The 14,902-nt window shown below is 41.1% G+C and overlaps 1 protein-coding gene across 3 annotated transcripts in view; it reads left to right on the forward strand.

Annotated features, from left to right (window-relative positions):
• Positions 1-857: 857 nt before the first annotated feature.
• SOS1 (SOS Ras/Rac guanine nucleotide exchange factor 1) overlaps positions 858-14,902 on the forward strand; it is a 164,459-nt gene continuing 150,414 nt past the window's right edge. For all 3 annotated transcript variants that reach the window (XM_058551381.1, XM_058551382.1, XM_058551384.1), the window contains exon 1: positions 858-1,011. In XM_058551381.1, coding sequence (XP_058407364.1) covers positions 925-1,011 — 87 coding nt within the window. In that variant the 5' untranslated portion in view covers positions 858-924. The remainder of the gene's footprint in view (positions 1,012-14,902) is intronic.

Consider the following 14,902-nt stretch of genomic DNA (forward strand, 5'->3'; position numbering starts at 1 on the left):
TTTCCGAAACGAAAGGTCTAGGCACTCCAAGAGAGGGGTGGGATCTCTCGCGGCCCAACCACACAATGGGGGCCGCTTCCCCGTAGCTCTCACCCCGCCCCCCCCACGCCCCCCCATCTCGCAGGCCCCACTCAGGCAGGGTTCGACTTATCCGGGCCCTTTCGCTCCTCCCCTGCAGCCCCGGGGGGCGCAGCCACGGCCCGGCGGGGCGTCCTCCCTCACTCGCGCTTCCCTCCTCCTTCGCCGGGGAGCCGGAAAACCCGGAGCGAACCGGCCCTGCCCGGCGGCGCATGCTCAGTAGCGAGCAGGTTCAGTTCGCTAGTAGGAAGCTCGAGCGCTACACCGGCGTCGGCGGCGGCACCTTGGGGCAGGCAGATTCCCCAGCACCGACCTCGGGCCCGTCCTCTCCCCCGCCAGACCCCGGCCCCAGCTCCGCCCCGCCGCGCCCGGGGTCGCTCGCTCATCGGGGTTCCCGCGGCGCGGAGCGTGCGCCGCGGCCGGAGCGTCTCTCCACAAGCTCTTCCCCAGCCGCGGGCTCCGCCGCGGGGCCAGGCCGGGCCCGAGCGCGCAACCCCGGCAGCCGGGCGGGCGGCGGCCGCGGCGGAGGGCAGCCCGGGGCGGCGCCGGAGGGCCGGGGAGGGTTGGGGGGGCCCGGCCCCGGGGCGGTGGTGCGGGATGCCGCCGCCGCCGCCTCCGGGCTGCGTTCGCTCTCCGCGGCTGGTGCCCGTGTCGGGTGGCTGGCCGGGCGCGGGCCTCGCCCCGCAGCCCCCTCTCCAGGGCTAGCCCGGCCGCGCGGCGCCCCGAGGGGGCCGGGCCGTCCAGTGGGGCCGCGGCCCTGTTCCGCGCTGCGAGCTCGCCCTCTCGCGGCTCCCCGGCCCGGCCGCCGCCGCCCCTCTCCCCGCCCAGAGGCGCCCCGGGGGCACCATGCAGGCGCAGCAGCTGCCGTACGAGTTTTTCAGCGAGGAGAACGCGCCCAAGTGGCGGGGGCTGCTGGTGCCGGCGCTGAAAAAGGTGAGGAGCGCGCGGGAGCCCGCTTCCCCGCTGCAGCCCCTGCGAGGGCGCCGGGCCGGGCCGGGGCAGGGCTGGGGAGGCGGGGCGCGCGCGGGGCCGTCTTTCTTCTCGGTCTCGCCGCCTCCGCGAAAGGACGGCGCCCACTGAGCGGTTCCCCCGCACGCGCTGCCTCCCGGGGTTGACGTTCACCCGGTGTGGGGGAAGGCCGCAGGAGGCCGGGGAGAGTTTGTCCGGATAATCAACCCCTGAGAGTCCTGCTCCTGCTTCAGAGACGAGAGTTGGAGGAGCCTCAGTTTTCAGTGGAGGTCAAAGCAGGCCACTTTTCCGCCTTCTCGGTCTTACCCGGAGCTGCTGTCAGCCTCCGTTTTAGGTGTCCAGTCTGCTCGTTTTAGTGGGCTCGAGAATGCTCTGGCCATAATGCTTGCTCTAAGTAATTGCAGAGCTCGCCTGCCAGCAGGAACATGGCCTGCTCTGCTCGCCCTCGGTAATCACTCTTCATTCCTCTGAATTCCCTCGCTCCTCCGATTAACCGGGGTGGGTGCACATGCCGCTATTTTCTTTCTTTTCTTTTTGTGAGAGTCTGAGAATCTTGGTGCTGTCATTCGTTTTGTTGATTAGAATTTTCAACCTGGCTGTGTTCCTTCAAGTTTGCCACATTGTTACCTCAAGTTAAATACCTTGTGATCTGTATTTTTAAATGTTTTAGTATAATTAGGAAATGTTGCTACATTTTAAAAGCTTCTAAAGCAACATTGTGAGTTAATTCAGAAACTTGTGTGTTTGAATGAACATAAAAACAACCAGAGTATTTTTTGTTTCCCTTTTACCTTTTCTATAAATATAGGATTGCTTTACTCTTTTAATAGTGTTTCTACATCCCAATTTTTTGTTCCTCAAACAATGTTTCATGTTATCTGGTTAAAATATATTCTGCTGAGAGTTGAGATTATGGTGTACCTTTTGTTCTAAACATTTATACTTTTGAAAACTGTGTCTTAAATGGTGTCTGATATTTCTCAAAGGCCAGCAACTTTTACTTTCCATTTTGTCCTGTCCTCCCTGTCTCCCTCTTGGTATTTTACAGAGGAAAATATTTGGTTTGTTAGCAGAAACTGGTCATATATTTCAGATATAAGTTACTGACTTTTTTCCTCAGGTGTCTGACTAGTCACAAACGTCTCTGTGATATTGTTTTCTAGGAAAATCAAAGAGATGCCATATACTGTATATACTTTATTCATTAGTAATCCCGTCAGGCTTTCACGCTATTTAGTTTTGCTTTACCTGCAAACTTGACATCTTAGCTTGTAATAGAAGGGTAGTAGGAGGTCTCAGTGATGCTGGAAGCAGGTATCCTGACCTAGGTGGGGCCGCGGTGGGGAGGAGACAGAAAAATTGTTGAAAACATACAAAAGAACTCATAAAACACTACCAGTTTGGGGCTATTTTGTTTAGAAGCAAGCATATCCTATCCCAGAGTAAACACCAACGTACCCATCAGTTGAGGGTCCTATGAAGTAGTGGAAAGAGCGTTGTAGGAGTTGGCAGACCAGATGTAACTCTGCCACACGTAGACTGATAAATGCAGCAAGACTCAAGATGGCCCTTGCTGAAATCTATCCACAGAAGCATTTTGTTTGGCTGGCATGGTGTTGTTTTATTTTTAATGTAATTAGTTGCCGATATTTAAAAATGGGAGATATTACATAAAATCTGAATTTTCAGCTTTTCTTGAAGAATAGGAGGATCTCTCCACATTGGGCCTGCATTCAAGCAAGGCAGTAAACTGCTGGAGCTGAGGAAATGACTGTCCTCTTTAGACATGGCACATCTCTTCAATTTACACAGTCCCCACCAGTCCTCTGCTTATTTACATAACCCAGCTTTGACTTTAAGCAGAGATACCCTTGTATAACAGTAAAAGTGATGAGAGGAGGTGGAATCTAGCTGATATGTAAGGTTCTCCAAATTCTTATTTAAAATATCCACTAATGATAATTCTAAGCCACCTAAGACAAGGTTGAAAATATATTTCATATCTGGATGTGCTCTTGGTAGCTCAAAACCTGCATTTTTACCTGCCTGCTAGACATTTCATGTGGATATCTACTATCTTGAACTCTTCTTTTGGGCTTGCTGCAGTATTTGCAGATGTGCCCAACTTGTGTTATCTTACCTGAGGCTCTTTGGACATGCTCTTCTCTTCACCTGGATTGCCCTTAGCCTGGTCTAACACTTCTCACCCTTCTAGACTCGCTCGTCCTCAGATCTTTCCTCAAATCCTTGGGGCCGAGTTGGATAATCTTTTTAAATTTTCTTTTAGCACCCTAACCTAGTACTTAACAATGATTTTTAAGTTCCTATTTACTTGTCCTCCCCCCTCCCCAACTAGATTGAATGGTCCTTGAGAACAGGGATGATATTTTACCCTCCGTTGATACAGTGCCTGACACCTAGTAGGCACTTAAGTTTGAACGAATGGGTGAGGGAATACCCAACTAAAACCATCACCTCCCTGCCCTCCATCTTCTGTTTAAAAATTTCCCCTCTTGATTAATGGCTTTATTTTATTTGACTGGTTCAAAACTTTGGAGTCGTCTTGGACTTCTCTCTTTTGCATTACGGCCCACATCCAGGCACAGCCTGTAGATTTATTCCACTTTGACATGTTCTTCTAATCTATTCCCTCCTACTCCAACTGCTCTGAGTCCCCTTTCCCAGACTGCTGTGATAACCTCTTAACTGAGTTCACTGCCCCTCACCTCTCCTTTATCAATTTTTCAAATTTCAGAAGTTATAGTACACTTCTGAACACGTCACACTCTTGTTCAGAACCGTTGATGTCTTTTGAGGGCATAGGATGAAGTTCACAATCTTTAGTTTGGAATCGATGGTGAGCAGTGATTGGCTTCATCCTGCTTTTCTGATTGGATTGCCTACCATAATCTTTCATATTCTTTATGCTTCAGCCAGACTGGACTACTACTTTTCCTGAATATGCCCAGAATGTCTCATTGCATCTGTCAGTCTAAGTCCTATCTTATCTATTGCACAAATATATCATGCCTACCACAAACCAAGTATTGCCCTCGGCACTGAGGACAAAAAGGTACATGACATCATTCAGGAATGACTAAGTTAGAACATGATGGGAAGTGGCAGAGGACAAATTTGGAGAGGAAACTGGATTATAGAGAATTTTTTGTGTTTTAAGCTAAGGAGTTTGAATTTTATCTTGAGGGGATAGAAGTCACTGAGGAATTTTAAATAGGGGAGTAATGTCAAATTTGAATTTTAGAAAATTCACTTTGGCCATAGAATAGAAAATGGATTGGAGAAGAATGAGACTCTAGGTAAGGAGAAAAGTTAGAAGGCTAGTTTAATAGTCCAGCTAAGAGATGATATGCATTTGAATTAAGGGTGCATTAGATAGGATGGAAACGTGGGAATGGATTTTATTTGAGAGATGTTTAAAAGGCAGAATTGACAGGACCTAGTACCTCACTAAATGACTGGGGGAAGTGGTAAGAGAGTAGGAAGAGTCTTGTTTCTGGTTTCAGGATAGAGAATGTAGGAGGAGAAGCTGTTAGGATGGAGAGAGTGGCATAATAAGATTTTGGACATGTTGATTTAAAAGTCCTTTTAGGTTATCCAGGTAGACTTGTCAAGCTGGCAATTGGTTGTTGGTATCTGGTGAAGCAGATTTGTGCCTTCTTGGTGTGTAAGTAAAGCCATAAGAATAGATGAATCTGATATCCATACAAAGACTTACACATGAATGTTGGTGTCAGCTCTGTTCAGCAAAAAGTTGGAAACAATCCAAATGTCAATCAGCAGGCGAATGAATAAACAAATTGTGATATAGCCATACAATGGAATACTGCTCAGCAATAAAAAGGAATGAACTATTGATATGCATAACAACATGGCCGAATCTCAAAATAATTAATCTGAGTGAAAGAAATCAGACTAAAAAAAGAGTATATACTATATAATTCTATTTATATAAAATTCTAGAAAAAGCAGACTGATCTGTAGTGACAAAAAGCAGGTCAGTAGTTGTTTTAGTGGGGAGCTTTTCATGTGCATTTGTTTTGATTGTGCCGATAGTTTCAAAGGTATACATATTAAAATTTAACAGATTGTACAGCTCAGATATGTGCAATTTATTTTATGTCAGTTGTACCTCAATGAAGGTGTTAAAAAAAAGTAGGTGAGGCCACCCACTGAAAATGATTAGAGGTAAGACTGAAATAGGGCTGGCATCAGAGCGAGGGGAAGATAATGGACAATATCATGGGTGGGGGAGAGCAGAGGGAAAGGAGTGAGTAAAGGAGATTAAGAAGGAAGGAATCAGGTAGAAGGAATGAGACCCTGGTGTCTGAGAAGCTGGGAAAGGAAGGACTTGCAAGAAAAGAGTCATTAACCATGTCAGGCTACAGAAAAGTCAAATCAAGTGTCTGAAAAGTGTTAGATTTGACAGCTAAGGGGTCACTTATGTCCATGCAGTTTCAGTGTGGGTAGAAGATTGAAGAGCATGGGGAAAAAAGAGCAAGAACAGATGACTTTTTTTTTTTAAGAATATTTTTTCTAGAAGCTTGGAAATGAAGGGAAAAGAGATAACGGCTGTGGCAAGAAGAGGATTCGAGGTTGGGGAAGACACTTTTGTTTTTCATTTGAGGGTGATGGAAAATTGTATATGTTAGGAGCCTTTGGGGAGAGAAGTGGTAGAGAATGCTGGTGAAGCTGCTGAACAAGGAGGAGATGAGCTCAGGAACACAAGCAGTGGGATTTGCCTTGAACTATTTGCCAGGTGCTATTTTAAGTGCCTCATTTGTTCTCTGATTCTGACAGGATACTATGCCTTATTGCCTCCATTTTAGAAGAGAGAAAACTGAGGTTTGGAAAGGGTAATTTGGTTACAGAGTCTGCATTTTTAAACACTATGTTATGCTGCCCCTGGCAGGGGTGATGACTTTGTTTTTTCTAAGATGGAAGGGAGAGAGATCAAGATGGGTTTGTAGGTTAGGGGAGCAGGGAATTCATGTTAGGGAGCCTCTATTTTCATGATAAAATGAAAGCCAAGATCCTTTTACACAGAGTGAGGAAAGAGAAATGAGTAAGGAGTTAAGAAGAGTGATGAAGTTTTGGAATTGTTGCTGTGAAGTGTGGAGAAGGAGCCAACCAGTGAATTAGAAAGGAATTGCTGAGCAGTGCTGAGTGTGGAGACCATAAATTTGGAGTAGCATTCATCGGTCTGGTGGTTGTCAGATTTTCCTCCAGCAGCACTCATCAGTTCAGGTAAATGGGTGGAGAAGATAGCTGGTTGCAGGTGGTTTTAGTAGAGACTAAGAGGATAGGGATATTTCAGGTGATAGAGAGGAAGTAAAGCTATGAGAGGTAATGGAGGTATAAATGAGGGCTTCATGGATTAAAAGTCTTGATGAATTGGAAGAGGAGGGTAATGGGAGCAAATAGGGGATTATGATTAAAGATGATAATTATATTTTGGAGTTTTAAGATTCCAGAGATGAAGGAGAAGAGACAATTAGGAGCTCTGCAGTTGGTGTATTGAATGATGGGTTGCATACATGGATGATGATGAAGTCCACAAGAATGGTATGTGTTGTGGAGATGAAGACTGCAGTGGCAAGGAGGTCCAAAAATAACAGTGGTGAAGATGCTTTAACCAAATAATAATACAAGTGGCAGCTGCTCCCCACTCCCCATAGTGTATTTTTTACTACAGCTGTAGATGGAATAGGAAAGAACTTTGCAATTCATTTTAGAATTTTTTTGTCTTATCAAGTTTTTTACCCAACATTTTATTATGAAAAGTTTCAAATATACAGAAAAGTTGAAAGAATTGTACAGTAAACACCCATATGTTCATCACCCTGATTCTGTAGTTAATGTTTTACTGTGCCTGTCCATCCCTCCATCCATCCACCAGTCCATCTTATGTTTTGATGCATTTCGAAGTAAGTTGCAGACATCAGTACACTTTACCCCTAAACACTTCAGCATGCATATCATTAACTAGAGTTCAGTATTTGTGTATGGTTCTTTTTGTTTTTGTAGGTAAAACTTATGTACAATGGAATACACAAATGTTAATTGTACCATTTAATGAGTTTTGACAAATGAATACAACCTAAGCCTCTACAAAGATACCGAACATTACTGTCACTCCTGAAATTTCCCTCATGTGCCTTCTCAGTCAGTCCCTGCCCCTATTTCCCAAAAGCAATCAGTGTCCTGATCTTTTATCATCCTACCATAGATTAATCTTATCTGTTCTAGAACATCATATAAATAGAATCATACAGTGTATATTTTTGGTAAGGCTTTTGAGGTTATGTTTATCAAGAATTCAGTCCTGGGGCCGGCCCTGTGGCCTAGCGGTTAAGTGCGCGCGCTCCGCTGCTGCCTGCCTGGGTTCGGATCCCAGGTGCGCACCGACACACCGCTTGTCAGGCCATGCTGTGGCGGCATCCCACATAAAGTGGAGGAAGGTGGGCACGGATGTTAGCTTAGGGCCAATCTTCCTCAGCAAAAAGAAGGGGATTGGCATGGATGTTAGCTCGGGGCTGATCTTCCTCTCTCTCTCTCTCACACACACACACACACACACACACACACACACACACACACACTAAATAAATAAATAAATATTTAGAAACTTCTAGACCTTTTCCCAAAGTGGTTGTACCATTTTACATTCTCGCCAGCAATGTATGAGAGTTCCAGTTGCTCCACATCCTTGCCAATGTTTGGTTTATTAGTCTTTTTTTTTTTTTTGTGAGGAGGATCAGCCCTGAGCTAACATCTGCCAATCCTTCTCTTTTTTGCTGAGGAAGACTGGCCCTGGGCTAACATCCATGCCCATCTTCCTCCACTTTATATGGGACACCGCCACAGCATGGCTTGCCAAGCAGTGTGTCGGTGCGTGCCCAGGAATTGAACCAGTGAACCCTGGGCTGCCGCAGCAGAGCGCGTGCGCTTAACTGCTTGCACCACCAGGCCGGCCCCATGGTTTATTAGTCTTTAATTTTAGTTATTGCAGTGGTATCCCATTGTGGTTTTAATTTGCATTATCCTGATGTCTAATGATATTGAGCACTTTTTCATGTTCTTATTGGCCATCTGTATATCTTCTTTTGGGCACTGTCTACATAAATATTTTCTTCTAGCCTGTGGCTTATCTATTCATTTTCCTAATGGTGTTTTTTTGATGGGCAGAAGTTTTTAATACTGATGGAGTTAATTTTTTTTTTTTTTAAAGATTTTATTTATTCATTTTTTTCCCCCCAAAGCCCCAGTAGATAGTTGCATGTCATAGGTTCACATCCTTCCAGTTGCTGTACGTGGGACTCGGCTTCGGGTTGGACGGAGAAGTGGTGCCTCGGGGCGCGCCCGGGATCCGAACCCGGGCCGCCAGCATCAGAGCGCGCGCACTTAACCGCCAAGCCACGGAGCCGGCCCTGATGGAGTTAAATTTATCAGTTTTTTTTTCTTTTAAGGTTATTGCTGTCTGTGTCCAAGAACCCCTTGCCTGCCACCAAGCCATGAAGATATTCTCCTAATGCTGTTTTCTAAAAGATTTATAATTTTAGCTTTTACATAATTTATGGTCCATTTCAAATTAATTGTTGTGTATGATATAAGGTAGGAATTGAGATTCATTTTTTATGCTGATATGTAGTTATTTCAGAACTGTTTGTTGAAGAGACTTTTCTTTCCCTGTTGGATTGTGTTGATGTTTTTGTGCAAACTAAATGAATATATATTGTATATATTTATGTAAATATACATATTTAAATATGTTATATACATAATAAATATATATTATATGTATATTTCTAGGCTTTCTATTCTATTCCATTGTTTTATTTATCTTTACACCAGTACCACACTATTAATTACTGTAGATTTATAGTAAGTTTTGAAGTTAGGTAGTGTAAATCTTCTAATTTTGTTCTTCTTTTAAAATATTGTTGTAGTGTTTCCGGATTTTGCATTTCAATATGAATTTTGAACCAGCCTGTTAATTTCTACCAAAAAAATTCTGATGAGATTTTGATTGTGATTGCATTGAATATATAGATCACTAGGGTGAATTGACAGCTTAATAATATTAATTCTTTGGATCCATGAACATGGTATATCTCTCGATTTATAAATTTAGACTTTTTAATTTCTTGCGGCAATGTTTTGTAGTCTTCAGTGTAGGAATCTTACATGTCTTTGATTAAGTTTAATCTTAAATATTTTGTTTTTTGATAGTATTGTAAATTGTTTTAAAATTTTATTTTTCAGTTGTTTGCTGCAAGTATTATAAGCATACAGCTCATTTTTCTATATTGATTTTATATCCTTTTACCTTGCTGGTAGTTGTTTTGTAGATTCTATTGAATTTTCTATGTAATTATGTCATCTGCAAATAGAGACAATCTGATTTTTATTTCTTTATTTCTTTTTCTTACCTTATTTTGCTGGCTAGGACTTCCATTACAATGTTGAATCAAAGTAGTGAGAGTGGTCATGCTTGTCTTGTTTCCATTCTTAAGGGGAAAGCATATCTTAATTCATTATTAAGTGTGATGTTAGCTGTTAGTTTTCACTGATGTCTTTTATCAGATTGAGGATTTCCCTCTCCATTTTTAGTTTTCTGAGAGTTTTGAGGTTTTTAAAAATCATAAATGGGTATTGAATTTTTTCAAATGACTTTTCTGTCTGTTAAAATGATCATAAAGTTTTTCTCCTTTTTTTGTCAATATGGTAAATTACATTGATTTTTTTTCTGGCTTAATAATATGTTTATTTGATGTATAATTTTACATTTAATTAGAAGGTACAAGAGAAACACGTGGCTTTTGTCTTGATGTGAAACTAAATTACTGATGCAGAAACTCTTAGAAATTGTCATAGAAAATCCATACTATAACCAGACCTGGCTTTTATATATTTGATGGTTACAAAATCTTTTCTTATTAATAATAATATAGTAATAATAAAAACTTGTACTTCCTTAAAGTTGGAATATTCAAAATTTCTGGTCTATAAGAGAGTTTTACAAATACATACTGCAAAAAATTAAAACGTTTGCTCTAATTGCCTAATGTCACATTTTTAACAAGAAAGATTTATTTGGTGTATCACTGAATACTGCTTTTAAACCCCCAAAGCTACTTGGAGACATTTATTGGTTATACCTTATTCCAAAACTCCATTTCTTACTCACAATGGAATATTTAAGCTAACATTGATTGATTTTTGAATGTTAAAACCTTACGTTTCCTGGATAAACCATAGCAGTTAGTATTTTATTGAGTTCCTGCTATGTGCCAGTATTCTAAGCACTATGCTAGAGACTTTACATACTTATCTCTGTTCCGCTCATTGACTGTTCAAGGTGGTAATTTTTATAGCTGAGTTTTACGGCTGAGGAAATGGATCCTCAGAGAGGCAAATTGCTCAAGATCTTCTAACTAATAAGAAGTAGAATCAAGATTTGAACCTAAGTCTGTGTAGCTTCAAAGACAGCTCTTTCAACTATACTGTGTTGATTCCTTTGAGTAGGCAGTATAACACAAGTACAGTGGTCTAATTGTCCTACACAGTTAGATTTTAGGAATAAGTGCTTTAGGAAGGAGAGAAGGAAGCTGAATGAAGAGGATTTTGAAATCCCTTGCTTTAAGCTGAGAAGCTCAGCCCTTTTACATATTGGGGCTCTGCACAGGATTTCATTTGAAAAAGGGTTCTGCTGCATTAAAAAAGTAGGAATTTTAAAGGCGGTAGTTAATGGAAAGATAGCATAGGCCGTAAAGGAAAAGGCTGAGAAGTAATGGTCTTGGGGTGGCAGTGGGAAGCTAGGAGACTATCCTTGTGTGTTATTATTTGGGAGTGATGGAAGTGACATTTTAAATGAAAGTGGGAGTTAGCCAGGTGAAGATGAGGAGGAAGTGTGTTCCAAGGATTTGTGGTTGCTTGGAGCCCAAGAGGAGCTCAGCATCTTAGGAGTTCTCAGTAACTGGAGTCCAGAGTGTGGGGCCAGATCTTGTGAGTCAAATTATTGCCTTTTATCTTGTGAGCAGTGGAGAACCACTGAAGGGTTTTAAGCAGGGTATTGACAATTAGATATGAATTTTGAAGGATCATTGTCTGCTCTGTGGAGTATGGATTAAGTGACAGCAGAACTGTAGGCAAGAAGGCCAGTTAGGAGAGTTTTACAGCAGTTCATGGAAGGGATGAGGTAGTCTTGACTAGGGTATTAGCTGCAGGGATAGAAAAAAGTGGACAGTTGTTAGAGAGATTTAGAGGTAGTTTGGTGATAGAATTTCAGGGTAGTGAGAGGAGTCAAAGCTGATTCTCAGGTTTCTGGGTTAGGGGTCTAAGTGATGATGGTGATGAAAGAAGGAATACTGGGAGAGGAGCACGTTTGGAGGGGAACTAAGAAACCGTCAGTACTCTGGGAATGGGAATGAGAGGGTGTGAGAGAATTGTGATAGGAGGGATTTACACTTTGGGGGTAGCCAAGCACGGCAAGCATGGAAGGCGTCTTTGTTGGCCTGTCCTCGGTAATTACAGGCAGGTACAACCTGAGGGCTCTGATAATGCCTTTCAAAGTACATTTCAAATGCCATCGCCTCTAAAAGCCTCTCTACTACAGACGCATCTCCTAAGTAGAGTGAATCTCTTAATTTCCTTAGTACTTTATGCCTCAGTTTTAGCACTTAGTGAAATCCTGCCCTTTAATGTTTGTATCTGTGGCTTCTCTTCTCCTCTGTATGTATTGGGAATTACTTGAGGGCAAGAACAGGGTCCTACTCACCTTTGTATGCCGTATAATGCTTAGCATATTTCTCATGTATAGCAGGTGCTCAGTACATATTTGTTGAATTGCATGTGGTTCTGAGTCTGTTCCCTCAAGAATATACTACTAATGAGTTTGGTGGGTCTTAGTTGGGTCTTCACCAGTCAAAAGTCATTGGAATTGTCATGTTCAGTGTATTCTGTTTGAGCAAATAGGGAAGCAAATACTATATGTTAGAAATAGTTCATTTAACATGGCTAGATTTATAGAAAGTGTGTATTGCTTCAGGGAGAAGCAGATACCAAGATGAGATTAAGCATGCAAGACATTTATTAGGAGAAGTGCTTGTGAGGGAAAATGAGGAAGGAGGCAGGGAGAGGCATCAGACTGTGATGCAAGTCTGACTCCAAGTGAAGGAGAAAGGTAAGGAAGGAAGGAACTTTGGGTGAAAGTATCTTAATGCAGTGCAGTTCTGAGGAAAGTTCACTGAGGCCTCAGGAAGTCCTTGAGTGAAAGTTGCCTATCACAAGAATTACCCGTCTCCCAGGAATAGGCCTGCCTTCGTATGCCTGCTGTGGGAGTAGCCAGTGAGAAGCACGGCCTCTTCACAAACACAGTGATGGATTTCAGAGTGCAGCAGCTGAGGCCCTCAGTCAATTAATGTTCCCTATAGTTAGAGATCTGAGAGGCTCATTCTCATAGCCAGCCAGGGTCATCTCGGTGGCTGTAAATTGCCTGATTCGGGGTAATAGAATTACAGTCTTCCCCCACTTAAATTAAAGTGGGTAGTTAGTTACCCTTAAGTTCCTTAAGCTTTAAAAAAAAGATATCTTAGGGTGAGTTCTAAAAGTCAGAACTTAATTATCATTTATATTAATAGTACACAGTTTGCTTTAGTAGTTGTTAAATAAAGTTGCATTTCATATTCAAGTTTGTTTCATAATTAAACCTTCATGTACAAAACCACAAAACAGTAAAGACAAAAGAAAACAATGCAAATGATACTCATATTATTACTCTATAAACTAGTGAACCAGGAATACTTCAGGCAATTTAACAGTACCTTGAGTAGTTCAGCCATCCAGCCAGGAAGATGACTGCGTGTTGGCTTTTCTTTCTAGGCTGGGCTGCCTCCGAGGCAGACAAACACAAATGAGTAAAAGAAATTCCTCATAAAGTCAAATTCTGGTAACCTCTCTTTGGAGTTGAGGATGGGGCTATACAGTAAAGAAAAGGAGTAATTTAAAGTTTTGGTTTTATGGAGCCTGAGTTACTCAGATATTATTTTAAACATAGATATTTTTAAACTGTAACAGGAAGATAAATTTTGGTTTTCTTTAAACCAAAACCTTCTTTAAAAGGGTTTGTTTAATGCTGCTTTCTTGCTGATTTTGACTGGTTTAGTTTTATTCACTAAATTTGTTGAGTACTTATTGTATGGCAAGCATTATGGATATACAATTAAAAAATAAAACATAATTGTAGCTTTTATGAAACTTACATCTGGTGATAAAAAAAATCTATAATTTGCCCACATGTGTTAAAGCATCCCAATTGCAAATGAGATCAATCCTAGTATAAAGAAAGTAGTTTGGTTCAGGGTTAAAAATAAATCAAATAATAAAACAAATCTTGAGATTAAAAAAAAAGTTGAGTTTTTAATTAACAGAAACTTTTTGTAATAAGCTAACTTAAATTCCAGTTATTTTCTAATTCCAGAAACAAAATTTTTCCTCTCTGTATAGACAAGTTCCATTTTCTGTTTACTTATAATCCAAACCATTTGCGAGTAAATTGATTTCTGTCTGTGGCCCAATAATTTGTAATGGAATGCACTTACTGATAATTACATTCACAGCTGTTTTGTTTAAGGATTTTGGTGGATTCTGACTTCTGTACATATGTTTAATAACTTTTCGCTTAATTTTTTAATTGTGGTTTTATATATATATATATATATATATATATATATAACATAAAGCCATTTTAACCATTTTTAAGTGTATAATTCAGTGACAGTAACTACATTAACCGTGTTGTGCAACCATCACTGCTATCTGTTTCCAAAACTTTTTTCATCATCCCAGGCAGAAACTCTGTACACATTAAGCAATAACTCCCCACTTCCCCCTCCCCCAAACTCTGGTATCCTCTCATCTACTTTCTGACTGTATGAATTTGCCTATTCTAGATATTTCATGTAAGTGGAATCATACAATATGTGTCCATTTGTGTCTGACTTATTTCACTTAGCATAATTTCTTTCAGGTTCGTTTATGTTGTAGTACGTGTCAGAATTTCATTCCCTTTTAAGGCTGAATAATATTCTATTTGTGTGTGTGGACACACACATTTTGTTTATCCATTCATCTGTTGATAGACACTTGGGTTGTTTTTACCTTTTGGCTATTGTGAATAGTGCTACAATGAATATATGTATACAAGTATTTGTTTGAGTTCCTGTTTTCAATTCTTTTGGGTATATACCTAGGAGTGGAATTGCCGAGCTTTTTGGTAACGCGATGTTTAGCTTTTTGAGGAACTGCCATACTGTTTTCCACAGCAGTTGCACCATTTTACATTCCTACCAACAATGCAAAAAGGTTTCAGTTTTTCCACAGTCTCACCCACACTTGTTATTTTCTGTTTTTTTTTTTGTAATTGCTGTCCTAGTTGGTGTGAAGTGATAGCTCATTGTGCTTTTGGTTTGTATTTCCCTAATAACTAATGATGTTGAGCATCTTTTCATGTGCCTGTTAGCCATTTGTATATCTTCTTTGGAGAAATGTCTATTCAAGTCCATTGCCCATTTTTTAATTAGGTTGTTTGTATTTTTGTTGGTGAATTTTAGGAGATCATTATATTCTTCATATTAGACCCTTATAAGATACATGATTTGTAAATATTTTCTCCCATTCAAACCCAATCAAAAAGTTGTCTTTTCTGTTTCTTAATAATGTCCTTTGCACAGAGGTTTTAAATTTTGATTGTTTAATTTACCTCTTCTTTCTTTCAGTGTTCATGCTTTTGGTGTCAAATCTAAGAATCCATTGCCAAGTCCGAGGTCATGAAGAT

The sequence above is a fragment of the Diceros bicornis genome, chromosome 12, assembly GCF_020826845.1.
Source record: "Diceros bicornis minor isolate mBicDic1 chromosome 12, mDicBic1.mat.cur, whole genome shotgun sequence".
NCBI classification, from domain to species: domain Eukaryota; kingdom Metazoa; phylum Chordata; class Mammalia; order Perissodactyla; family Rhinocerotidae; genus Diceros; species Diceros bicornis.